At 41.8% G+C, this 26,670-nt stretch overlaps 1 protein-coding gene across 4 annotated transcripts in view; it reads right to left on the bottom strand.

Annotated features, from left to right (window-relative positions):
• Positions 1–26,670, bottom strand: part of Tbc1d19 (TBC1 domain family member 19) — a 128,670-nt gene that overhangs the window by 31,307 nt on the left and 70,693 nt on the right. For all 4 annotated transcript variants that reach the window (XM_037209034.1, XM_028865920.2, XM_028865919.2 and 1 more), the window contains 3 exons: positions 21,808–21,892; positions 18,713–18,757; positions 5,228–5,260 (listed from right to left, as the gene is read on the bottom strand). In XM_037209034.1, coding sequence (XP_037064929.1) covers positions 5,228–5,260; positions 18,713–18,757; positions 21,808–21,892 — 163 coding nt within the window. The remainder of the gene's footprint in view (positions 1–5,227; positions 5,261–18,712; positions 18,758–21,807; positions 21,893–26,670) is intronic.

Below are 26,670 nucleotides of genomic sequence, written 5' to 3'. Positions count from 1 at the left end.
TTGCTTATTTTTTAGAGACAGGTTTTTCTTCTGTGTGAGTAACAGCCCTAGCTGTTCTGGAACTCACTCTGTAGGCCAGGCTGGCTTCGAACTCACAGAGATCTGCCTGCCTCTGCCTCTCCAGTGCCAGGATTAAAGGAATGAATCACCACACCTAGCTAAACATTTTTCATTTGGAAAATGTTGAAACTTGGAGCTATTAAATTAAATAATAAAATTCAGACATTATTTATTGTCAAGGGTAAAGTTTATATTCTTAACCTCTTCATGTTTCTTGTTTCCGATTCCTTACAATCTTATAAAAGTAATATGCCAGAGGTTCACTATAATACTGCAAGTTTATAAAAAGGAGCACACTCTCATGCAAGCCTGTGAACAACACCATCTGGACAGCACAGGGTGAAGGTCCTCTAGGTCCCCTGCACATTTCTTACTGTGTACAACTTTGAAAAGTACATTCTGTCATTCATAATGACTTTGATTGTCAATGTGGCAGTATTTTTTTTAAGATATTGGAATATTGCTTGGCTTGTGTTAAAATGGTAAAATATTTAAGTATTTCTATGTATCCTAAAGGTCATGGGGAGAATAAAATAGATGCCATAAGTTTAGGTAACTCAGGAACACTTACAATCTAAGTGACATCATGAAGTATAGTGTGTTCTTCCTCTTGCCAATCTTTGTTAAGTGTTCACTATTCCTCAATGACCTGTAAGGTCCCCACGGCCTCCGAGTTCTCACACCTGTACATGGATTTCCCTAAGGATGAATGAGTGCTCCCATTCATGAGAGCCAACAGCAGGCATACCAAGAATGCAGAGAAGCCGTGGTTCACCACTCATGTTTCTGACAAAACGGTTTTTAGAGGGTTAGTGCAGAAATTTATGCAACCTGATTTTGAACTTACTAGAGTTAAATATTTTAATGAAAAAATTATGTATTTTGATCATGTTTTCCCCTCCCCCGATTCCTTCCAGATCCTCCCCGCCCAATTTTATGTTCATTTTTTCACGTAGGGGGAAAAAAGGCAAAAATTCTTTACAACAACACAAAAACAAAACTTAAAACAAATAAGCAAAAGACCAATAAGACCCAAAATTACAAAAAGAAGAAAACTGAAGCAAAAAGCCCATGAAAATACAAATGAATTTATTAGGTGTTGGCCAATTACTCCCAGACAGGGGGCCTACCCTGAACTGTGGCTGGTGGCCAGTGACACTCCACTGGAGGAAAGTGATTTTCCCTTTGCCAGTAGGTATCAATTGCAGATAGCTTCTTGGTTAGAGGTGGGACCCCATATCCACCTGCCTGCTCAGTGCTGGGACCCCATCTGCCTTGAACTAGGTGTAGGCCTTGTGTATGTTGCCACAGTCTCTGTGAGTTTATATGTGCATCAGTATTATTGCATCTTGGAGTCACCCATCACCTCTGGCTCCTACAATCATTCTGCCTCATCTTATGCATAGATCCCTGAGCCTTGAGGGGAGGGGTTTTATGAAGAATCCCATTTAGGACTGAGTGCTCCAAGGACTCTCAGTCTCTGCACATTGTCCGGTTGTGGGTCTCGGTGCTGATTTCCATCTATGCAAGAAGAACCTTCTCTGATGAGGGTTGAACAAGACACTGATCTATGGCGTATAGCAGTATGTCACTAGGGATTATTGCATTGCTATGTTCCTTTAGCAGAATAAGGTAATAGCTTTTCCTCCAGGCCCATGATCTATGTCGTCTCAGGTTCTTGGCCACTTAATAAGCATCAGGTAAGGGTTCCATCTCATGGAGTGGGCCTTAAATCCAATCAAAAGGTGGTTGCTTCCTCCCTATGGAAGAGGAGGTATAAGAGTATAAGAGCCAGAGGGGATGGAAAACACCAAGAAAACAGGTCCTCTAAATCAGTATGAGCAAAGCTCATATGAACTCACAGAGACAGAAGCAGCATGCAAAGGGCGTGCACAGGTCTTCACCAGGTCCTCTGTGTACATACTATGGCTTCCAGTTTAGTGTTTTTATGGATTCGATTCCCGAGTGTGAGAACACGTGGGTCTCTGATTCTTGTACCTTCTTTGTAGCTCTTTTCCTTCTGTTGGTTTGTCCTGCCAACTTTAATGTGATAGTTTTTGTTTTATCTTATTATATTTTGTTATATTTTAATATTATCTCTTAGAAGTCTGTTATTTACTAATGAGAGACAGAAAGGAAGGGGATCTGGATAAGAGAGGAGGTGAGGAGGAACTTGGAGAAGTGGGTGGGGGGAACTGTAATCAGGATAAATTATGTAAGAAAATAATCTATTTTTATAAAAGGGAAAAAAAAGAGTGGTTGGTTCTTTCCATAATATTTGCGCCACTATTTCACTACTGTATCTGACAGGCAGGTTACTGTTGTAGATCACAGGGTTTGTAGCTGGGTGATAGCGATGATTATCTTTCTTCTCTGAGAGTGAGAAGGCTACCTTCCAATACAATAATGGTAGTCATTATTGAAGCTTCTAGGTAGGCACAGCTCAACATTCCTATGTTCGTTGATTTAATTAACTGTTGTCTTCAGCAGTAGGGCCTTACCATCAGATTGTAGAGAGCAACCAATAGCCTTAACAATATCCTATGTTTGTGGGTTTCCATGGAGCTCCTTTGGCCAATGATGCAACAAGATGTAACCTATTCCTGCCCTGAAGGTTTACTTGGTGACACAAGAAGTCTAGCTGGCACACTGTCTCTCCCATTATTTGGTGATTTCATTTATATTCCTTTTATATATGCATGTGTGTGTGTTATATAATTTAAAGTATATTGATTTATATATTAAATTTACATTTATACATTAATTTACTATATATAAATATATATTCAACACAAATGTATTTATGATTATAAATATATAGGTATGCCTATTTCAGAAATCTTCTATAGTAGTAGGTATCCATATGGTTTTTCAAATGGCCTTTAATATTAATTGGCCTTCCCCGTATTCCTTCCTTTACTCTTCTCTTCCATCCCTCCCTATTTAACTTCTATTCTAGTTTCCCTTTGACCCTCCATAACACCGTATTGGAGGTTCTCTCCTCCCCCTATCCCTTACTAGTTACCTAACCTCTGTCGTTATTTGGACTGCAGCATACATACTTACTGAAGGCTTAAAATCTAAAACCACATATAAGAGAAAATACACAATATTTGTCTTTTGGTGTCTAGGTTATTTCAAGCAGGGTGATTCTTCTACCTACAACCACTTACCTACTAATTTCATAATTTTATTTTTCTTAACAGCTGAATTCTGTCCCATTGTGTAAATATAGCACATCTTCATTATCTATTCATCAGTTGAAGGACATATAGGCTGTTTCCAATTTCTGGCTATTATGAATACAGTAGCAATGAACATGGGTGAGCAAGTATCTCTCTGTAGTAGGATAGTCCTTTGGGTATAAACCCAAGAGAGGCATAACTGACTTCTGAGATAGATCTATTCCAGCTTCCTGAGGAATCACCTTAAATTTCCATAGTGGTTGTAGCAGTTTGCACTCCCACCAGCAATATATGAGTGCTCCCCCTTTCTCCATATCCACACCAGCAGGGGCTGTCACTTGTTTTACTGATCTTGGTCATTCTGTCTGGGAAGATCAAATCTCAAAGGAGTTTTGATTTACATTTCCCTCATGGCTAAGGATGCTGAACATTTCTTTAAGTGTTTCTCAGCCATTTGTGTTTCATCTTTTGAGAACTCTCTGCTTAGCTCTGTACCCCATTTTTAATTGGGTTATTGCATTCTTGATGTTCAGAACTTTCAGTTCTTCATATATTTTAGATACTATCTCTTTATCAGATGTGTAACTTATGGTGATATTTTATTTGTATTAAAATGTTATTTGTATGTTAATAAATAAAGTTGCCTGGGGGTCAGAGCTATTAGCAAGCCATAGGAAAGCAGGGCAGTGGTGGCGTATGCTTGTAATCCCAGCACCTGGTAGGCAGAGCTAGGTAAGTCTCTGTGTGTTCAGGGATACAGCCAGCATTGGATACACATGCCTTTAATCTCAATACCAACCATAGAAAACCTGGAGGTCTATACAGACAGGCTGTGATGAGGCAATCATGTGGTTGGGTTTACAACCAATGAGAAGGCAGAACAGAAACTCCATATAAAGACTTTAACACAGGAAGTAGCTCTGGTTAGGAGAGGTAGGACCACCGCAGGAGGAAGGGTAAGGTTTTAGCTCTTAGCGCTGACCTCTTGGCTTTCTTCTTTGCATTGGTTCTGTGTTTCTTATTTAATAAGACGGTTGGTTACATCTACATGTAACTGGTAAGGATCTTTTCCCATTCTGCAAGCCGCTTCTTTGCCTGCAAGATGGTGCCCTTTGCTATATAGAAGCTTCTCAGCTTTGTGATGTCCCATTTGTTTGTTTGTTTATTTTTTGAGACAAGGTTTCTTTGTGTAGCTTTGGAGCCTGTCCTAGAATTCGTTCTGTAGACTAGGCTGTCCTTGACTCACAGAGACCCGCCTACCTCTGCCTTCCAAGTGCTGGGATTAAAGGTGTGTGCCACCACCGCCTGGCATGATGTCCCATTTATTAACTGTTGGTCTTAGTGTTGTGCTATCAGTGTCCTGGTCAGAGTTTTCTTTCTGTGACAATGAGTTCAAGCCCATTCTCCCCTTTCTCTTTTATCAGTCAGGGCATTTGGTCTTATGCTGAGGTCCTTGATCCCTCTGGAGTTGAATTTTGTGCAGAATGATGAGTATAGGTCTATTTCTTTCTTCTACACGTAGCCATCCAGTCTGATGAGCACCATTTGTTGAAGATGCTGTATTTTCTCCAGCATGTATTTTTTACTTCATTGTAAATACACATTGTATCCACGGCATGTGAACCTAGTCTGGGTCTTCAGTTTGATTCCATTAATCAGTATGTCTGGTTTTGTTCCAACGCTGTTTTTATTACTATAATAGAGCTAAATACTAATGTGTCCTTATTACATTAGATTAGTTGGCAAAGATCACAGCAACCTTCATAGTGTGTTTTAATTCTCATCTGATGAGAAATCATTACCTGAACAATTCTGATCTTTATTATTAATTTTCTTAATTAGAAACATAAAAATACTGAATTTAATGTTTAAAATATACATAGTACGTTAAGCTTGTATGAATGGTGAGATATAAAGCATTATCATTATGTTTAAATTTCGAAAACATAACAAAAATGGTGACTATATCAAGTCCAACTTACCATACATGGAAAATCCATGGAAAGGGATTACACCTGCAAAGTAAAAAGAGTATTGGTCACACATCTCTGCTTCATGCTGGAAGTTACGGGATCAAAACGGCCAGTTACAGGATCAAAACTGCCAATGGAGTTGTTTCTAGCTGTCTTCTACTTTGTTTGAAATGTCAGAAAGACAGTGATTGTAACCAATAACAGTTGTTTTAACACTCTTAGAAAAGGAAACTAGACATTTTCAAGCATATATCTGAGACTGAATAAACAAGGAATTAGCCACGAGGTGACTGTGGAAAGCTACAGTAGCCTTTGTCTTAGGCAGGGAGCTAGAGAAACGACCTGCCCACGTCTTGGCATGTGTGTCCAGTTACGTTTAGAATGCAGCTTTGTGCATGAACATCCTTTACTGCAGATGCTTGTTCCCACTGTGTCGGGAATTAAGGCGTTATCCTTTCCTAACCATGACTCGTGCACTAGCAAGGGTCAAGTTACTATCATCCTCAAAAGACCAGGGTTAAGGTTAATCATAACACGTTTGCATTACAGTTTGGACCTTTTCCCTTGTGGTCTTTTCATAGGAAGATATGCCCTATAAAGGAGATGGGGTTCACCATGATTTACAAAGGGATAAAAAGATTACCTTATATCCATGAATAAACATACCACAAGCTTCATAAATATTTATAAAGCAGTAAAAAAAAATTGACAAGGCAGTACCCAACTGTCTATCCCCACACCCGCCCTCACCCCTACCCTCACCCCCACCCCTACCCCTACATATACAGATTTGGGTTAGCCTGCTCCGATCTCTCCGGGTTGTTCTATCATTTTACATTGCTTTGAAAATTAACTTCTGCCACTGTCTGTATCTCTCAGTTAGATTTTTCCTTTGGAAAGAGCAGAATAGAAAGGAAATCTTCACCTGATGAGACACACAATTAATTTTCCATTGAGATGGTAGAGCAAGAAGAACTGAATATACATGATTACAAAAACCAGAATCAAGCCGTAAAGGCTGGCCATGGGACTAAATTTGAGAACCACCTCGATGATCTTAAAGTCAGGTGTTAATGTTCCTCCTTAACAACTACATCTAGCTTACTAGAATCCAGTCTGCCAAGGACCAGTGAGACTTTCAAGGCACTTCTTGTAAATATCACTCTATAGAAATTACAAGTATTTCATCAGTTTTACTAATAATTACATCCTGGGAGTGACGTAGGAGACACATTGACAGGGCTGTATTATAAATTCATATGGTATAATCATTGGCAAAAATTTTACACAAGCCGGGCTGTGGTGGCACATGCCTTTAATTCCAGCACTAAGGAGGCAGAGCCAGGTGGATTTCTGTGAGTTCGAGGCCAGCCTGGTCTACAGAGCGAGATCCAGGACAGGCACCAAAACTACACAGAGAAACTGACTCGGAAAAAAAAAATTACACAAAATCTACATTGTTTACAAAGAAAGACCCAAATCTTAACTTTAGCACACTAAACATTTTGCTATATTCTGTGAAAAATTGGGATTTGCATCGCCTTGGTTCTAAAGAGAGCATCTGTAATATATACCATTGAGAATCTTACATGCACTAAATCAGTTTATCAATGCACTCTAGAAAAAAGTTCAAGTTTATATTTATTTATTTTGAAGTATAGAAATGCTGTGTTCTTCTAACCAGTCCTGGAAGGCCATCTAGACTAGGTTATAAGAAAACACAGCTGGTTCTCAGTCTAAAGCATGCCCAGCAATAGAGGACATGGGCCACTGCCAAGGCATCTTTGTGGGCAAGTTTCTCATCTGGTTCGATCTCCAACTACCTCTAATGATTACTACTACCTCTAATGATTACTACTTTTTCTTTTAAATTTTTCATTCATTTACATACCAACCACAGTTATCTCTCCCATCCCTCCTCCTGCTCCCTCCCACCCTCCTACCCTCTAGCCCCCATCCAATCCTCCAAAAGGGGAGTCAACAAAGCCTGGTACATTCAGTTGAGGCAGGACCAAACCCCTCCCCCTGCATCAAGGCTGAGCAAGGTATCCCAACACTCCTCCACTGCTGGTGGGAGTGCAAACTTGTACAGCCACTTTGGAAATCAGTATGGTGACTTCTCAGAAAATTGGGAATCAATCTACCTCAAGACCCAGTGATACCACTCTTGGGCATATACCCAAAGGATGCTCAATTATACTACAAGGACACTTGCTCAACTATGTTCATAGCAGCATTATCCCTAATAGTCAGAACCTGGAAACAACCTAGATGCCCCTCAACTGAAGAATGGATAAAGAAAATGTGGTTCATTTACACAATGTAAAACAATGACATCATGAAATTTGCAGACAAATGGATGGAACTTGAAAATATCATCCTGAGTGAGGTAACCCCGACTCAGAAAGACAAATGTCTACCTCTTATTCCTAATTCTGATCATGAAAGTCATATGCAACATGTCTAATTTGCTTTCTAACGTACAGGAAAATGTTCAGAAATATTTACTCTCACCCTAGCCCTGTTAAAATTGGGGACCCACAAAGGCTCTCTGAGGTTCTTGAATGATCTGGCTCCCCTGATTTATTCTCATCTAAGAGTTTATGACCCAAACCTCTAAGTGTTTTTTTTATCCCCACACAGCCACAGCTATGTCAGTGCATCTGGACAGCTGATTTTGGAGCCGACCAGCGGCTGTCCTCTTATCTGCTACCTTTCTTCTTTGGGGAATCACTCCAGTTGGCGATAACTCTGGGTTTGCATGGTTATCTAACGTGTTTGCCATTCTCTCTGACACATACTATCCACGTGCTCATCTAAGGCCACACAGAGTGGTGAACAGGAAAGGGTGAGGACAGCCCTGTCACTAGACCACCTTCCGGTGGGCTCCAGCTCATTAGCCAGAGCCCTTGTGGGCGGGGAAGAGCGTGCTGGGGGGACAGCAGAGTTGGCGGCTAACCTGGTTTTGTCACTTAGGAGCTTTTGATGTCCTTCAGTAAGGTTCTTAACTTCTGTGGGCTTCAGTTCCCTTACCCACAAACCAGAGAACATGCTAGAGCTAGTTTACATGATCACATGAGAAAATGGCTGTGGTTCAGCCATCAATAGAGAGTTAAAATGCTTGAGCTTGTAATAAACGTATAAGCAGTCACAAAGCGATGTCATATTTCTTTAAAAACAATTTAATAAAAACATTACGATGGGAATGCAGTTATTCTTTTGAGCTCGTCCTCCAGAGCCCCCAGAAGTCAGGCAGCATAACTCTTAGGTGTCCCACGCTTGAAGTTTCATCCCTTTCTTAGGTGTCTCACCCCACAGCACGCGGCAGGGTTCTAAGTCATTGTTTTGGCTGTTTCCGGGCTTTCCAGGGTTCTATTTGTCTAGCCACTCTTTGCTTTGAAAACGTTCTCACTTTTAACACCCAGCAGACCTTCCTTCCCCTGCACGAGAAGGCTGACGTCACTGGCGTGGACTCTGACCTGGCTGTGGTTTATATTCACTTTTCTCACATTCTCAGCAGGAAGACATTTCCCTTTCCTCTCTCGGATCCCTAAATCCTGGTCCTTTAACGTCCGCAGCTGTTAGCAAGCTAATTCTGCTCCACAACCTGTTTATGTTTGCCTCGTGAGCTGAGAATGGCTTTTGTAATTTTGAGGATATTTATAAAAACAAATAATAATATGGAGCAGAAAGACGGTGGCCAGGAAAACTGAAAATACTGACCATCCAGCTGGTTAGAGGAAGTCTGCCAATCTTGCTTTGGAATCCTGTCCGTCAAATTATCCCTTCTCCCCTCCATGCATATTATTCAACAAGTATCTGCTGAACTTCTAGTACGTGCTGGATGATAGTCTAAAGACTGCACTGACCTTTGTTAGAGAAAAATCCTAAGTTCCTACATTCTGACAGTGATAAGTACGGTCAAGAAAAAGAGCAGACTGAAGAGGGGTGAGGCAGATAGCCAGGCCAGGGGGAGGAGGCCACAGAGGCTGTACAGGTTAAGCTTTGGGCGAAGGGAGCGGAAACGCTAGCAGTCAACTGATGGCTGTGAGGAGGAGAAAAGTTCACTGTTCACAGGTAGTCTAAGGTGGCTGGCGGTGGGTCTGCTCTTTACTTCTACTATGGGGGCACAGAGGTTCCTAAGTTTTTGTAACTTTAGTTTCCATAGAAACTTTTCAAAGATTTTACACACACACACACAACACACACACACACACACACACACACAAAACCTATACATCTCCTCACACATCATAAGTCCACTTTCTTCCCCAGACACCTTTCTATGAGGAAGTTTCTGCGCATATGGTGATAACTTCTGATCACCAAATCTCGGGTCTCTCTGCCTGTCATGACTAAGTTAGCTTCCAACAACTGAAGCATCTTCTCAACCTTGTCCTTCACATGGCAATGATGAGCTGGCCAGATCAGGCTGTTCCCCCCAAACTTGAGTTTCCGTGGTTTGTTTTCTGTGGTTCTTCTGCTCATTCCTAACCTCAGCTGCCTTCCAAGACATTTACTTCCATTCTCTCCCAGAATACTCATTTTTACTCTTTAATTGAACCTGTGAATCCCAGAATCTTGCCTCCTTCTGGATGCTGTTTGTATGAATGCACAGCACATCTCCTGACAAGCAGGAAAGGAATCTTTCGGCTACTACTGCTTCCTAGTTCTCTTTTGGATCTGGAACCCAATGTATTATGTTTCTTTCTGGTCCGCTGTGCGCTTGGCTACACCAGCAACAACATTCTTTTTGCCTACCCTACAAACATGACTCTTCCTCCCCAGTGGACAGCCTCCCCTTTAGCCTTTGGGTGGACAGGGCTACAGGTGATGGCATTCTCCTCCAGCCTTGTCCCTGACTTACCCTGACTTATCTTAAATAATGTGATATTTTTAAAAATTTTTTTTAAAAATATCACATTATTTAAGAACTTATACAATGTATTTTGATCATATTTAGCAACGCTCTAGAATCATCTCCCAACATTGCTTGACTTCTCACCCCAACAGTTCATCACAGAACACTCCTGTCCCAGCTGACCTGCCCTGACCACTTTTCCTCTGTGTACTCAGGCAACACTATGCAAATCCAGCTCTGTCACTGTCTACAGACGTGGAGGGAAGTTACTGAACCTATTTGTTCTTCCAGAACTCTCTCAGGCTAAGGACAGTGGCCCTGGGCAGAGGACTCTGCTCTGACAATACTCCCTACACCAAGTTCATGGCTCCTTTGAGTAACCATCCCACACTTCCAGGCTAAATTCCCTGAAGCGAGCTCACAAGGCTTACACGTTCTTTTCAGTCCTGATGGATGTATACTGCAGGACAGAGAAGTGGTCCAGGGGTGGCTCACTGTGGAAGCAAGAACAGGATGACAGGGGTGTGTATATTGTGCTCTGCTGAGGAGTCAGAGAATCCAAACCTGGCCTTCCGGGTTGTTATGAAGGTGTCTGTGTCCAGGAAGAAAACACAGAAAGTGTGACCAGATTACTGCTTTGATTTACAACTTATCATATTTAGATTTATGGTAGATGGATCCTGTGAGGGTTATGGATAGACCAGCTTTCATAGGAAGTGTTGCCAATGGGATGGTTGGGTAAATAAGATAATGTATGTAATGCAGCACAGTATTTGACAGAAGTCAGTAACTAACACAAGCCATTTTCCTTCTCTTATCTCACTGTCCTATAATTCATTTTTAGGAATATAAATCCTTTGAGCATAGGAACTACTTATTACTTATCTATCAACTAAGATAAGCACTGTGCCAAGAAAATAAATGTGCCCATTACATGCTTTCAGAAAGAGTGTAGGGAGCCTAGAGAGCCTGCCTCCGCTATTTCTAAACCTTTTATTTAGTTACCTTACATACGGAACCTGTAATTGGACTCTATGAGCTCTTACCTGTGGTTCTGCAAAGCCTCCCAATTTCTGCTCCTCGCTCCAAATGCTCGAGTCACTAGCCAACTTTTGAAATTGCTCAAGTTATCTTCTGAAATACTGCTCAAATTATGAGGAAGGCCTCTACATCCGGGGCTTCCTGCTGCCCATTTGTCCATCACCACATGTCACCTCAGACTATGAGGAAGGCCTCTGCATCCACAGCTTTCTGTTGTTCATTCATCATCCACTGAGTCAGCTGAACTTCTATTTGTTGAACTAACTGATACTCAGATACCTACTCTGTAGCCTCTAGAAAGGTTAAAATAAGTGAGATACAGACCCTTCAATACTGAAATTCAAATTCTGCTTTTGTTACTTTGGTTAAATGTGTACAGAGGGGAATTTAAACCTGGGACTTGGCCCCGCAACCTGAGATACATCTGTTTCTTCTTTACTGTACGATCCTGAGTCCGGAGCCAGCAAACTAGATTCGCCATCTAGGGTACTTTAGGTCTCATCAAGTACTTTCATACTTCAGTAGCTTTTAATAATGATTCTGTATACAACACATCCTATCAAAACTCTATTAGAATGAGCTATAACCTAAAAAGAAAAAAAAAATCCCTAACCTCTTAACCTTATCTCAACACTCAGAGCACCTGAACTCTTATGCATACTCCATCCCCCCCCCACAACATTTACATTTAAAAATAAAATACATTTTTTAAAGCCTCTATTGTCTTTCCCTGTTAAGCCTCTACCGAAACATTTCATCAGTGGGCTGAAATGAAGCCATTGTTATTTTCATCGACTACAAATCCTGAGGATGTGCTAAGGGAGTCATAGCTTCATCAGGACAGGCACTTTCAACAAGGACGATTAAGGTGAGGTGCCGGTGACCTGCACAGATGCACAAAGGGGCGTGCACATCAATATTGCTGTGGCCAGTTAAACTTTCCCGACATTCTCCCAAGACCTGATGTCTGCAACTGCTCCACATAAAGCATGGCCCACATTTCACACTGTGGATCTTCTTCAGAATCCAGCACAGCCTCTTCTGTGAGGTGCCAGATAGTTAATGCAGTTAAAGTTTAGAAATACAATGAAGGCTTGTAAATAAAACATTCAAGTAAAAACTCACGTATAAACGTGTGATTACCATACAGCACAGGATGTTCTATATGACATCGTAAAGAACAAAGACTCAGTGATGTCATATAGACATGGATTTGAATTTGTTGTGACCTTAGTCAAGCTACCATTCTCTCAATCCTTGTTTTAATTTATGGACTTTTGCTGGGTTCCCTTCAAACACAAATGAGTAGTTATATTTAAAATATCCCAGTATAATCTCTAGTACACACTGATGTTCAATACCCACAGCTATTTTATGCTCTTCATGGAGAAAGAACCACAAAGGATGAGCATAAACCCAAGAAAAGCCTGACTAACACTAAAGAGTGCTCCAAAAAGCCTCCATAGTCTGAAGAGGGACACAGTAAAATGATGGGGAAAAAAAGCAGGGGCCTGAGGAGCAGTGAAGTACCCATGAGCACTCTGGGATGTCCACGGGGTTCCTTTGATTGAAGGGCTGTTTCTTAGTCGTTTTGTCTCCCAACACTTCAGCCTTTCAAGAGTCAAGTTTCATTCATCTGGCTCCTATCCAAGCATGTGCTTTCTGCAAACATCAGAGCTGGGGACACTTTTTGCATCTGGCTTCCAAGTTCCACAAGCTTGCTATGAGTGGCTGTTTTCAGATCCATGCCTCCCTTATGCATCTGAAGAAGCTCTCAGATGTTAGCTGCCCATCCCAAGTAATATGACTAATGGTCCAAACATACCCTTGTCAGATCTCAGAAAACACTGTCAACGAAAATACATCTTGAACTAGATAAGATATAGATAGTAAATATGACTCACAAACACCACAAATATCAGCACGCTTCATACTTACCAAATCTGTTGCCCCCTTTCCTGACTGTCTTTATAACTTACATTTGATTCACTTCAACTCACACCAGTTGAAGGGGTTACACCCCTTCATCTGGGATTGCTTAGTACATTTTATTACATTCATTTGTTGAACTAATGAATTCCTCTGTTTATTCTCACCTTGCATATAACCAACATGTCAGGAAGGATAGAGATTAAGACATGGACAAACTGACTTTTTAAGCTATTCTCATCATCTTTCTGAATTAAAACTTTAAACTTTGACTTTGATGCTTTATTTAAGTCATTAAAGTTTTCCAAACCATTACAATATAACAACATCTAAATGTGAATCCAAAGGTCATCTTTAAAATAAAATTTTAGTGAGTTTCTCAATTTACATCTAAATTCACGCTCTAAATAGACATGAGGTGTCTGCTGACAATCTCTGTTCTAGAGCCCAACCTTTCCTACTCAGTGTCATTTAGTGATTAATGATTAGTACATTATGGCCTTACAAATCACACACAGTTAAGTCTCAGGCAGATGTCTGGGTATTTTTCCTGCTATCATAGGAAGATCTCCTCAGTTCTCTTCTTGGTCCTCTGGATTCTTCTGCATTAGTTCCCTCATATTCATCCCATAATGTTTACTGATTACAGACTTTATGCTACATATGATTACAAATGCTGGATATATTGGTCATCAAAACTGTTAAAGTCTGTGTTCTCTTCAAGTTTACATGGTAAGGACACTCATAGTGTACATAGCAGCCAGGATGATTGTAGTCGAATGTTTTTTGACAGTATTAATCAGAAAGTGGAAGAGAGCCATCATGAAGAAGAACGGAGGAGGCAATTCCCAAACACTGTCCCTTTAGTTAAAGCAATGCTTAACAGAAAAAATGCTAGAATCAATTTTTTTAAACACTCTGGAATCTAATAAAAAAAAAATACCCTCACAACAAGGGGGAAGCTCAATGAAGCAAGAATTCTGGTAAGACATAACTGTGGCATTTTAATTTGGCCACCCACTGCCATCCCCGACTCCCCAGCTTGGCAACAGCCATGAAAACAGCAGCCCACATTCCTGGTGTAACTTGCTTGTGTGAAAGAGGGAACAATACAGATCTTTATGGGAAAAAATGTTCCTTTGTGTTCTGAGCTGTCTAGCAGCTACCTGAAGGACAGGTTCAGATATGCTTTGCTACACCTGCTAGTCCCAGTGATTTCTCAGGACCAAAGTGGCCTGCCAGGCAGCATTTGTCATGAGCTTTAAAGGCAAATACAATAACTATGGCTCCAAGGAAGAAGGAAGAACAGATGGGCCAATAAAAGACAGACTGAAAAGCATGGACAGGAGCAGGCTCAGAAAGGAGCTACTGGAGGAAATACGGACTTTGAGATCTCCTGCATACAGAATACAGAGGGTCGAGCAAGGACCTGAGAACCCAGCTTTCACTTCTGACTTTAGGCCTCTGTAAGAGAAGTGCACACTAACAGAGTTGTGAATTGCCTAGATAACCTTCATGGTGTGACCCATTTCAAGGCAATTTGCAAACACCGAGGAAATGTTTTAATTTAAAAAAATTAGTTCTCAATATTTAGGGAAATTCTCATCAAATCTCTAGCTCACTATTAAGCTAAAGGAACAGAGATTTCAGTACGCACAAAAGCAGTAAATAAAATAATTATAGGAAGAGTTGTCATAAATACTAAACAAACGAATACAAAGCACAAGTAGCAACCGTGAATTCTGGGGGACGGAGGGGAGTCTAAGTCCCCAAATTACTGCATCATAATCGGGGAGACAGCCAACTTTCAGCAATGGAAAAAGAAATCCACTAGGTATGCAAAGAAATGAAGTACAGCTTATCCACAAGGGTGGAAAGTAGAAAGAAATGAATACAAACTGTCTTGAGTGATCCTGGATAGACTTAACAGCAATCATATCCCACCCTGGTGTGGCCCGTGTTTGCCTCTCCTACTTACCCTGTGTCAGCTCATTAGAAGAAGTCACCCGACCTATCGTCGTGTTCTTCAGACCATCAGTCTTGGTCCTGCTCTTGCCCTTAAACATGCTACGCCCTCCCTCTGGAATGTTCTTTTCCCACTGCTTGGCATAGCTCACTCCGCTCACTCAGATTCTAGTCTTTTCTGCTTCCTCTGGGATGCCCTTTCAGCTGCCTTATCTACACCAGCCAGGCCTTCCCCAACTCCCCACACTTTCTGATACATTTTCTGTTTAGTTCACCACCCTCTCCAGGAATTTCTCTTTCCCTCTTGTCTCTCTACTATACTAGCATGAACGGTCCTTGGCAGCAGGTCCTGTATTTCTAACTTTCCTGCTTGGGTCACTCAGCTTTGAGCCAGAGTGAGCAGAGGCAATCTATAGATGGTGAATAACAACAATAAATATGAAAGACTTTGAAGGATCTGTGAGAAGTCTCCCTTAGCTCAGACATCTTGTTTAAGGAGAATTTAATTTATCAGAGAAGATCTGTCCACTGATGACTCTTCAGTGAGGTAATGTCTCATGCCACCATGGCTTTCATTTCCATCCTAGGAAAGGTAGTCATGGGTGCGTGGAGGGAAAATGTAGGTGGGAGTGAGAAAACTTCTGTCCATGGGAGCACTTGCTGGTCAGGGACAGAGTACTCTAGAGAGCTGCAGGGCAATGTCTCTGCCCAGGAAAGTCAGGCCAGTCCTGACTGGGACAGTGCTATAGATATCCCTCAGCTTTCAAAGTACTATTATTCTGGCAGAGGTTGGAAACTGTGAAATATGCTGTAGTATTGCCTAAGCTTCAGAGAGAGGAGTCCGTACATGAAGTGGACTTTGTTTCTAGAAAAGTGTGCTTGACTCCGAGTCCTAAAACCACCCAAAGGAAGTGATTCTGTAGAATTATATTTGGGAGCAGCTGTGAGTTTACATCCCTTGTATTCAACTATTTCTTTCTAGTGTGTGCAGAACTCTTTGGAGGACTACTCTATGCAACTCTTTGTCAATACTGTAGCCACTTTCTTTTCCTCCAAAGATACTATAACAACTTTAGTTACATGTTCTGAGGCTTAGGGGCAAGCCATAAAAATACTGTTTCTGAAAGCCAGATATCCTGGGTTCAAAGCCTGGTTTTTGTCATTCACTAGGTGGGTAGCTTAATCCTTTATGCCTCAGTTTCTTTAACTGTAAACTGAATAACAGTAGTACCTGTATCATAGGGTTATTATAAGGATTTCATGAGTTAATATATACTTAACACAATTCTGGCTGCTTAGTGTGGCTCAACTTCTCCTAAATTGTTATGGTGACTGTATATACATCTTGAAATGATTATAAAGATCTTATCTTAGGGCTAGAGATATAACACAGCGGTAGAACATGTGCCTAGCATACCTGAGACACAGGGTTAACACCCAGTACCACACACATACACAAAAGAGCTGAAATTACAATGTGTACACCTATAATCATTGCAAAGATCAGAGAGTTACTGGCTTTTATATAAATCAGTCCCAGGATGATTTGCTGGAGTGCTCCTGTATAATGTTTTATAGTGTGAAGTCTTTACATTTCAGTTCTGACACATGTCGGGCACGTGTTTAAGTAAAAGCTAAGATCTTCTAAACCATGCCTCCTGTTACCTTGAGTCTATGAACACTTTTTTTCCCAGTTACTGAGACATTTTTTTCTGATTTTCTATTTCTTAAATATTAAAAAGTTATTGGAAAATTAAGTCCCTGGGATAAAGGATAAAAAATTTATGTCTACAGCATAGATATTAAAATTAAAACATATCTAATTTAGTTCAAGTAAACTCGCTGCAATATTACTATATGTTAGATACTGGGAGCGCAATGATGAAAAAAGAATATGCCCCTGGACTTTATGAAGTCTGCAACATTGAGAAGGAGATGAAGTTGAGAGTTACCAAAGTTCTCTGTCCAGGCACATGGGAGCCAAGAGAAAGGCCCTTAACCTAAGAGGAATGCAATGATGCACCCAAACAGTTCATGTCTGAACTGAGCCTCCACGATGACCAAGGGAAGAAAAGCTGAATGGTCCGTCCTAAGCTAGAAACAATATTGGGCATGAGGTCGGAAGCAGCACAGTGCTTGTGTCAGAGTGTGTGGCTGTGTGTGAAAATAAGCAATTGGGTATCGATTTTAGTTTTTTAACACTGAGATGGGAAATGGTAATATGTGAAGCTAGGGAGTCAAATGTACAGGAGTCAGACCCCAGGGGTCCCACAATTTGCAACATACTGAGAAGCCTGGGTGTTAAACTTTTCAGCAACATTAAGAAACTTTAAGAAAAATGGCAATCTTCAGATTTTCATTTTGGAGGTATAACTGAGATGGCAGAGGCAAAAACCGAGAACTAGAAAAGGTAAGGAAGAGACACCCCAGGTAGACGGTCATCACAGTTCCACGGGAGACAGTCAGGTCAGACGGAGGGCAAGGCAGCCGTGAGAGTGAGAAGAGATGACCCCAGATGAGAGCGAAAGGCTCTGGAGACATGGATGGGGCAGGGCGAGACCGAGGAGTCTAGGATGACTTCCAGGTCTCAGGCCTCGGGAAACCAAGTAGAGGAAAATGGCAGTTAACTGAGACAGGTATAGGTTGGGGGCTTGTTATTTTAATTTGTTTTTGTCTTGATGGGCACAGGAAAATAATAGACTAAGTTGGGTCACATTAAGTTTGGGGTAATCACAGAAGAGGTTAGAACTAGAGAGAGAAATTTGAGTAATTAACAAATAGATCCAGAAAGGTGGAGGGTTAGGGAAATGTGTGAAAAGAAAAGAGGAGAAGAGCACCAAAACATGGATGTCAGGACCCAGGTCACAGAGCTGAAAGGTACAAGATGGACAGGTAGGAAAGCCATGTCTGATTTCAGACAGTGCTCGATCCTGCTAAACACAACCACCATGGCTCGCTAAGTTAGGCCCTGTGCTCCTGTTTTCATAACAGACCTCATGTGACCATTATCCACATGATAAGCTGATGAGACTTGAGGTCAGGGAGGTCAAGTAACTTAACCAAGGGCAGAGGATGAGATGGCAGAGCTCAGATCTGAACCCTGGGTTACAATGCCCAAGCTCTTAATTCCTCTAAAGCAAATGTTCTTCAGGGTGTAGCTTAACCCCGGCAGGAGAAGGACAGTAACAAGCTGTGTTTCTCTACATACTAAAAGACATGGATACTGAATGTCTAAATAGTAAATATAGGTCATGTGCAATCACGTCTCAGCAAGTTCAGTGATTTTCTTCACAATCTTTGTATTTCATAAACACTGACTGCTTATGAAGACAATGAAATATAACACAGGGCAGTCTGCTCCCCTAACTCCAGCACTGTGATGATAACATAGAGTGAAAAAAGTCCTAGTTGAGCTAGTTAGTGTTCCTCAAGGAGAACTACAACATGCCTTATACCTGGGTGCTTGTGTTGACTCAGCTTCTCACAAATCTATTGGTCCCAAGGAGAGCTGGAAAGGCTGTGTGCAGTTTGGCATTAAACTACACAAACATGGAGGAAGTCACTAAAATATAGCTTGAAGAAATATTCCAGATGATAATTTGTGCTCCATTTGAAGGACAGAATGAGAAAGTTACATGCCCGGGACAAAAGCTGTCATTTCCTCATCCCCCTCTAGAGGAAGCCGAAGCATCACTTACCGTTTGGTGGATAAAAGACAGCGTATTCTTCTAATCCTAGCTTTCCTGTAAGAGAAAGTCATACACACGGTAAAATAAAGTTTGCTGGTTTCGTTTTGTTGTTTTGAGACAGGGTTTCTCTGTGTAGCCCTGGCTCTTCTAGAATTCATTGTGTAGACCAGGCTGGTCTTGAATTCACAGAGATCCCCCTGCCTCTGCCTCCTGAGTGCTGGGGTTAAGAGCATGTGCTACCACACCCAGCTAAAGTTTTAAAAACCAACATTCTGTGAATGTCCCAATAACGAATGGATAACGAATGGAATTTTAAAACTAACCACAGTCTAACTTTATTTCATTTCCTTATATGGAATTAGTTGAAAAATCTGTCAGCCAATTATCTGATACCAGCAAAGTCTTTTAGGAATTAAAGTCAATAATACTGTTTAAACAATGCTTCCAAATTTCCTTAAGCACTTGAGAATAATTTGTAAGCATAAAATTGTTTTTTTCTAAACTTAAAAACCCTGTTCCTTAAAGCAAGTCTGAAGTCTTGCCATATCCCATTAGCTTACATTTTTAGAAAATGTACTGAAGAGTTAAAAATTAAGCATCTTCAACTACAACAGTCATCTATCCTGACTCCCAACATAGTTTGTATGATCAGAGAAAAAGGACAAACATTTGAAAACAGAATTCTTCTACGCAAGTACATTCTCTATAATGTTCAACAGCTGCTCACTTTTCCACTGAATAACTTGAGGTACTGTGCTGGCTAGTTTTATGTCAGCTTGACACAAGCTAAGCTTATCTGAAAGGATCAAACCTCAATTGAGAAAATGCCTCCATAAGACCAGTCTGTAAGCAGACAAGCCTGTAGGACATTTCTTTTTAATTAGTGACTGATGGGGAAGGGCCCAGCCCATTGTGGGTGGGGCCATCCATGGGGCTGGTGGTCCTGGGTTCTATACAAAAGCAGACTGAGCAAGCCACGAGGAGCAAGCCAGTAAGCAGCACCCCTGCATGGCCTCTGCTTCAGCTCCTACCTTCAGGTTCCTGTCCTGTTTGAGGTTCTGTCCTGACTGCCTTAGATGATGAACTGTGATATGGAAGCATTAGACAAATAACCCTTTCCTCCCCAAGTTGCTTTGGTCCTGGTGTTTCCTCACAGCAATAGTAACTCTAACTAAGACCAGTGGCTTTCATCCTAACAGTTTTCTTAACAACTCTGGACTTATTAAAAAGACATTCATTTTGTACTGGGATTTGAATTAAAATTAATTATTAAGTTTTTTGGGGGGGTATAAGGCAGGGAGACGAGAGAGTAAAAAGTGTGGCCTTGGGTGAAGGTGAAGACACACAGACCTGATCTTCGTGAGAGGAACAAATGGAATACTGAATACAGACACACAGTTGACCAAGTAGTAGATATCAAGACAAGCACAGCAAACAGAGGGCACAGTCCCCACCCACCTTATAATCCAGGGCAAGCCACAAATAATAGACTCCGTTTGCTGACTTCTTGTAAATGGGCTTTAAGGGTTTCAATGCCTGGGAGGAGGGGGGATTGATGATAGGTTGGTAGACATGAGATAGAGGCTAGTTCATCGAGGACCTGTAATTTGTGGGGAAGGAGTGTGAAGCTTTTCATGCACTAGGGCTCTGGAGGGGGGTAGAATGAATATAGCACATTGTGAGATAATCGGGGAAGAAAGGAGGGTGAGATAGTGTGCACAGGTGGAGTGTCTTAAAACTATAGCTCATTTTAGCCCACTAGGAAATTAAATTTTATTACCACTCTATGTGCAGGTCAGGATGTAGGGGTGTGTCGTGCACTGTGTGTGTGTGTGTGTGTGTGTGTGTGTGTGTGTGTGTGTGTGTGTGTTTGTATATAGAGATCAGAGATCAAAATCATCTGTCTTCTGATCACCCTCCACCTTATGTTCTGATGATTCAGCTAGAACGGATGGCCAATGAGTGTCTGGGACCTGCTTGTCTCTGTACCCCAGTACTAGGGTTATTTATAGGCATGCTGCTCTGCCTGGCTTTACTGGGGAACCAAAGTCGGAGCCTCAGGTTTGCACCACAGGCAACTTATCCACTGAGCCATTTCCCATCCCAACAGTCGCTTTAGATAAAAAGAAAAGGAAGCTTTTCTGTATTCATGTCAGCCCCAAGCTGCGGGAGCCTGACTCCAACACAAGATGGTGGGGTCTGTCCCAGGGCAAGAGTTGCAACAACCAGGCAGCGATAAAATCCTGCAGAAGTGGTTTCATTCTTCATGGAAGCGGCCGAAGGGCCACACACAAACACACAACAGGGCAGTGAGATTTTAGAGCTCGGTGTTTACCACGCCGTGCAAAGGGGAGAAGGACTCAGGTTAGTTCAGTCTTAGGTGGTGACAGACACTGACATGGATACGGTGAGGCAGCCAGCATTAGAGAGAACACGAGAATAGAAATTAGAGGGGTAATAGCACGTGCTTTATACCACAATTTTAAGTGTTGGTGGTATAAAGAATAGACAAATTCAAAGATTAATTTACAAAAAGAAAGTTAAAAGACAAAACAAAAACAAAAACAAACAAAAAACTGTGATGAGTGTATGGGTAGAGGAGAGAAGAAAAACCGGCAGGTTTGACACATATGGGACAGGGAAGCAGGAGATGACAAGGACAACCGCAACGTATCTCTGTCACTGGAGGAAGATCTGTGATCTGTTGCTTGGGTGCTCACATTGAAAAGACAATAGTCAGTGCTGCAGAGAAATCGGAAATGATTTTCACTTTAAAAACTGGAAATACAGCTGGGCGGTGGTGGAACACACCTTTAATCCCAGCACTCAGGAGGCAGAGGCAGGTGGATCTTTGTGAGTTTGAGGCCAGCCTGGTCTCCAAAGCAAGTTCCAGGAAAGGCACAAAGCTACACAGAGAAAGCCTGTCTCGAAAACAAAACAAAACAAAAACAAAAAACAAACAAAAAAAACCCCCAAAAAACAACAATAACAACAACAACAAAAAAAAACTGGAGATACCAATGTAAGATATAAAACATTCAAACATCCTTGGAATGATTATGTAAGTCTTTAGTAATTTATCTTTAGTATTATGAAAATATTACCTCTGATGTACGATTTCGGTGGTGAAGCACTGTTGTATGCAAAGTGACCCAGTACAGACGTATCCCGTGAAAAACAAAGTAATACCTGGATATAACATTGGAAAAATAAACAATGAGCCCTGCTATAGAACAACTGATAGCAATTAAATTAATTATAACTTCATGCGGAGGAGGCACTGGAGTGAGCCGGCTCAAGTTCGGCACTGGGCTTTGCAATGGGAAGAGCGCCCTCTATCGGTACACCTACATTACTCCTCATGAAGGCAGGCAATTCTCACAAAGATTGTTCCTTATTTGCTTCCCAGACTTTGAACACCAGAAAATGCACGTTGCTAACTATATGCTGATTTTCCTGTGTTTTCTCAGGAAAACAAAATAACCTTGAGAAACTTAACAGATCAGAACTACATAGGGGCACCTGTGGGCGATCACACACAAGCACTGAGGGTATAGGAAACTGAACCAGACAGGTGGGCATGTCAAGAACGAGGGGAGGGCATCCATCCCCAGACAGGATGGCGGCAGCAAAGCAGTAGTTTTCCCAGTACAGGTAGAAGCTGGCTGTCCTGGCCAGCAGGGGCACACGGCAACTCTATCAAGAAATAAAATGGAGAGGGTGCAATCAGGACCCAGGCTTCCCAGTAGAAGCAACTGGATTGTTGACACTGGTCTGGAATTGGGGGCAGGAGTCCAGTCCTCAGGAAGGTGAAAGGACATTTAGAAGACCCGGGATTCTAAGGATATCACAAAGACAACTGCATAAAGAAAAATGGGCATAGAATGACTTGGGACCTTTTGTGCCAGGGCAATTACCCATCTAGACTTAATTTTGCTGGACTTTAAACTGTAGCTACACAGTTTATTAACTGGATGACAAGGGCAAGTATTACATTTTTTTTAATGATCCCCACTTTTCTCTGTTTACTTTTATAGGACTTCTATAATTCTGACCTACACTTATTCAACCTTCTGTCCTTTTCAATTATTTTTATCACTTCGAACTCCACTTTGGAGAACCTCCACAGATTTCTAAAAATTCAGTCTTACTGTACACCAAGCACAATGTCAGGGTGAAGCAGGGGTACATCAAAGAAAGACATGCGCTGGGTGGTGGTGGGCACGCCTTTAATCCCAGCACTCAGGAGGCAGAGCCAGGTGGATCTCTGTGAGTTCGAGGCCAGCCTGGGCTACAGAGCGAGATCCAGGACAGGCACCAAAACTACACAGAGAAACCCTGTCTCAAAAAACAAACAAACAAACATACAAAACAGACATGCAAACAAAGCACTGCGCACAGTTACGGTGGAGGAGGTAATGGAGGGCCACAAGCGTGGTGAGTGAATTAAGCAGCACATTAGGGAGCAAGTGCTGCAGGAAGAGGACAAAGGAGACCCAGGGAAGGGCTTGCCATCCCATAGAAAGTGGGTTTTGAGAAGGTGCCCTTTAGTCAAACACTTGAAAAGGGTTGGGAAACTTAAGTGTGTGGCTAACCGGGGAAGAGTACCCTGGGAGGGAGAGGCAGCGGCTGAGAGAGGAGGCTCTGGGGCTGTGGAGGTGGACCGTGACGCCCAGTGGTAGGCGCAGGTGCCTTTGCGTCAATGGGAATATGCCCAGCACTTAACAGTAAGGAACGCTAAATTACATTAGGACAGGAATGCTGCTATTATACAGACACAGTTAGCTGAGAAATGCATTTCCTTTCTAGGATATAAGTGGTATAAAATGGATATTAGGTTGTAAATATTAACAATGTAAACACTGAACATCACCAACTGCACACTAAGGAATGGTTAAGGTGGCAAATTTCATGTTTTTTTAAACCACAATTTAAAAATATTTTATTAAACCCAGCTCAGAAAAATTATTGGCATCTGCTGAGTAAATTTTTAATTTTGACCTATTAATATAATGTATATTTTCCAATAATTAGGCAAAACCATTGGTCTCAACAATTATAAAGTTATAAAATGTTACTGAACTGGTATATAATATTGATCTCTTCTCATTTTGTGTACTCTGATTTTATTTATAATTTTAATTTGTTTAGATCATTACAACATTCTTCTTTCCTTTCCTCTCTCCAACCCTTCCCATGTAACTCCCATCTTATTTCGTTCAAATTCATGGCCTCTTTCTATTTAACTGCTATGTGTGCACATTTGTGTGTGCACGCATGCACGCACATGTATGTTCCTAAACATATAAATACAACCTGCTCACTCCATATAATGCTCCTTGTGTGTATACGTTTCCCGAGCTGAATATTCGATACTGGATAACCAATTGGTGTGCTTTTCCCGAGAGCAGATCTCTGATGTCGGCATCGCTCAGGTGCCTGTACTTCTAAGGCTGTCTAGGGTTGAGGCCTTGTGAGCTATCTCCTTTCATGTTAGTATGTCACTTGATGACGTCCTTGTTCAGGTCATAGTTAGTCAGTCATATTGGTGAGACTTCATGGACGGAGCCTCTCTGACAGATTCCTAGGAGACACAATCTCAGCAAACTTCTTGGTCCTCTGTCTTTTACAATCTTTCTGTCCCCTCTTCCCCAATGATCCCCAAACCTTACTTACAGGAATTACATTCAAGATGTGTCGGTCGGGACTGGGGTCCATAAGTGATCAGCTGCAATGGTCTCCGCCTGTTTCACAATAACCCTAAGGGTGCAATACTTGCCCGCATATCCTAGTAAGTCTAATTGGACTTGAGGCTGGCTCACCGAGAGGGAAATCAAGCCTGGTATTGGGTATTGGCAACCCGGGGATAGTCCTCAGGGAGGGGCATTCAGATCAGTTCCAGCTCAGGGGCCTCTCTCTGTGCTCTGTCTGAAGTGCACGATGTCTTCAGCAATAGGGACTTACCTTCCACTTCTGGGGGGCAATATCAATAGCCTATAAGACTTTGGGGGTCTCCTGAACAACTCCTATACCTGAGGCTCAGGGGTCATTTTGGAAAGAGAGTGGAAAGATTAACACAGAAGAGCTGATCATTTGCTGTGAGACTGCGTCTCCTAGAAACGTCCAACGCTACCCCCATGAAATCTTAGCAACACAGCTGCCTAAACATGAACGGAACAAGGAAGAGACCAGGAGATATGCAAATATGGGAGGGGGAACTCATGAGGCCTCAGCAAGAATGAAAGAGCCTTCTAGAAGCCGGGAAGACAAAGCAATGGGTTCTTCTTCAGAGCCCAGAAATAACACAACCCTGTGGATACCATGAGTGTGACCAAGTCAAACCACTCGGATTTCTGTGTTTCAGAACCTCGAGAGGATTTATACACTTTAAATCACTGAGCTGTAATAATTCATTACAGTCCCAGCAGTAAGCTAATACAAACAATAAACTAATATAATAGATACATCCAAATAAAGGCAAAATACCCAAATGTAAATCTTTAATAATTTATTGTTGCTTCAGAGAGGAAAATCCCAGGAAAACGTCTATATGAACATCCCCTTGGTTTAGCAGACTAGGGTAGTACAGTAACTTTAGAAGAAGCGCTGTGCTTAAATATATCCCCATGGAGGCCCCGCTGCCTGTGGCCTCAGAGAAGGCACGACATCTGAGACTGCTCCAGGAGAACCCTGGGGCTGTAAAGTGAGAATGCCAGAGGCGGTGGTTAGACAGTGTGTACGGGGTGCAAGCCTGGCCTACAAGCAGAGAGCTGCCAGCTCCTACTCCAGTCTGAGCTGGTTTAACGCTGATTTCCTTATCTGGAAGGAGATGGCAGACTCACTGTAAATCTGCTAGGATATATGCTCAGAAGATGGTGGCCACTTAAAAATTAAGAAAAACATAAATGTACTAGGCGAGATGACTCACAACAGGGCTCTCCATTATTTAAAAGAACCATAAAGAAACCAGGCATTAATATGAACTGTGGGCGGATACCACAGAGTTAGACCAAGAATGTCTGCAAAGGGTTTACTTGGGCCGAGAGCTTTCTTAATATGTCAAAGTATATTCTTCTAAATGTTTGTAAGAAAAAAGTTGTTTGTGTCATGAAAACCACAAAAGAAATGATGGGTACCAACTGGACAACATCTTTAACCTATAAGTGCTATACATCTTCCCATTTGTATACTTCTGCATTTTCTCCAAGCTAATGAAGAAATGATCAAATTCCAAGAACGGCTTTAAAAGTACTCTTCCCTGCTGTAAATTTTCATAACTTCAAGGGCAGTGTGGCTCTCTGGGTTTTGGACACGGACGGAACTGGCTGGGGGTTCTGGTAGTTGTAGGAGCTTGGGATCTTATCTTCGGCATTTGATCTGCAGAAAGTGAATAAAGTTACCCCGTAGAGCTAGTCATCCCTGCAGTCCTGGCACTTGAGATTAGCCTGAGGCAGGAGGATCACTAGTTTCAGGACAGCATGGACTATATAGCAAGACCCCATTTCAAACTCAAAGCCAAACAATGGACCATTTTATGAGGTTGTACCAATTGGCTATCAAGAGAGTTCTCCTAAGATGATGAAGTAGGAAGCACATATCGTCCCATGCAGAAAACCACTGTGCTGGAAGATAGGTCTGCTCTAGCTATTGGGAAGCATGGAGTCGGCTGACATCTTGGAATTTTCAGGGGCACCTTCAGTTGTGGTTAACCTGCTCAATGCCAGCTTGTAACACAGCAGCATTTACCCACTCCCCACTCCCTAGTCTTGACAAGCAGCTGTGTGTATGTTCTTAAGACTCTTGTAAATAAAGCAAGTAACTACCATGCATAACTCCACCCAATACAAATGCAATGTTTAGTTACTTGTAAGTAACCAAATTTAAGTTTTCTAGGTACAACTGCTACTTCCTTAAAGTGTACATCCTAGAAAATTCCAGCATGCCTGCCATTTCCTTACAGAATGCCA

This window comes from Peromyscus leucopus, chromosome 10 (genome assembly GCF_004664715.2).
Source record: "Peromyscus leucopus breed LL Stock chromosome 10, UCI_PerLeu_2.1, whole genome shotgun sequence".
NCBI classification, from domain to species: Eukaryota; Metazoa; Chordata; class Mammalia; order Rodentia; family Cricetidae; genus Peromyscus; species Peromyscus leucopus.
The sequence above is the reverse complement of the archived record's forward strand: the minus strand, read 5'-3'. Positions and strand labels throughout refer to the sequence as shown.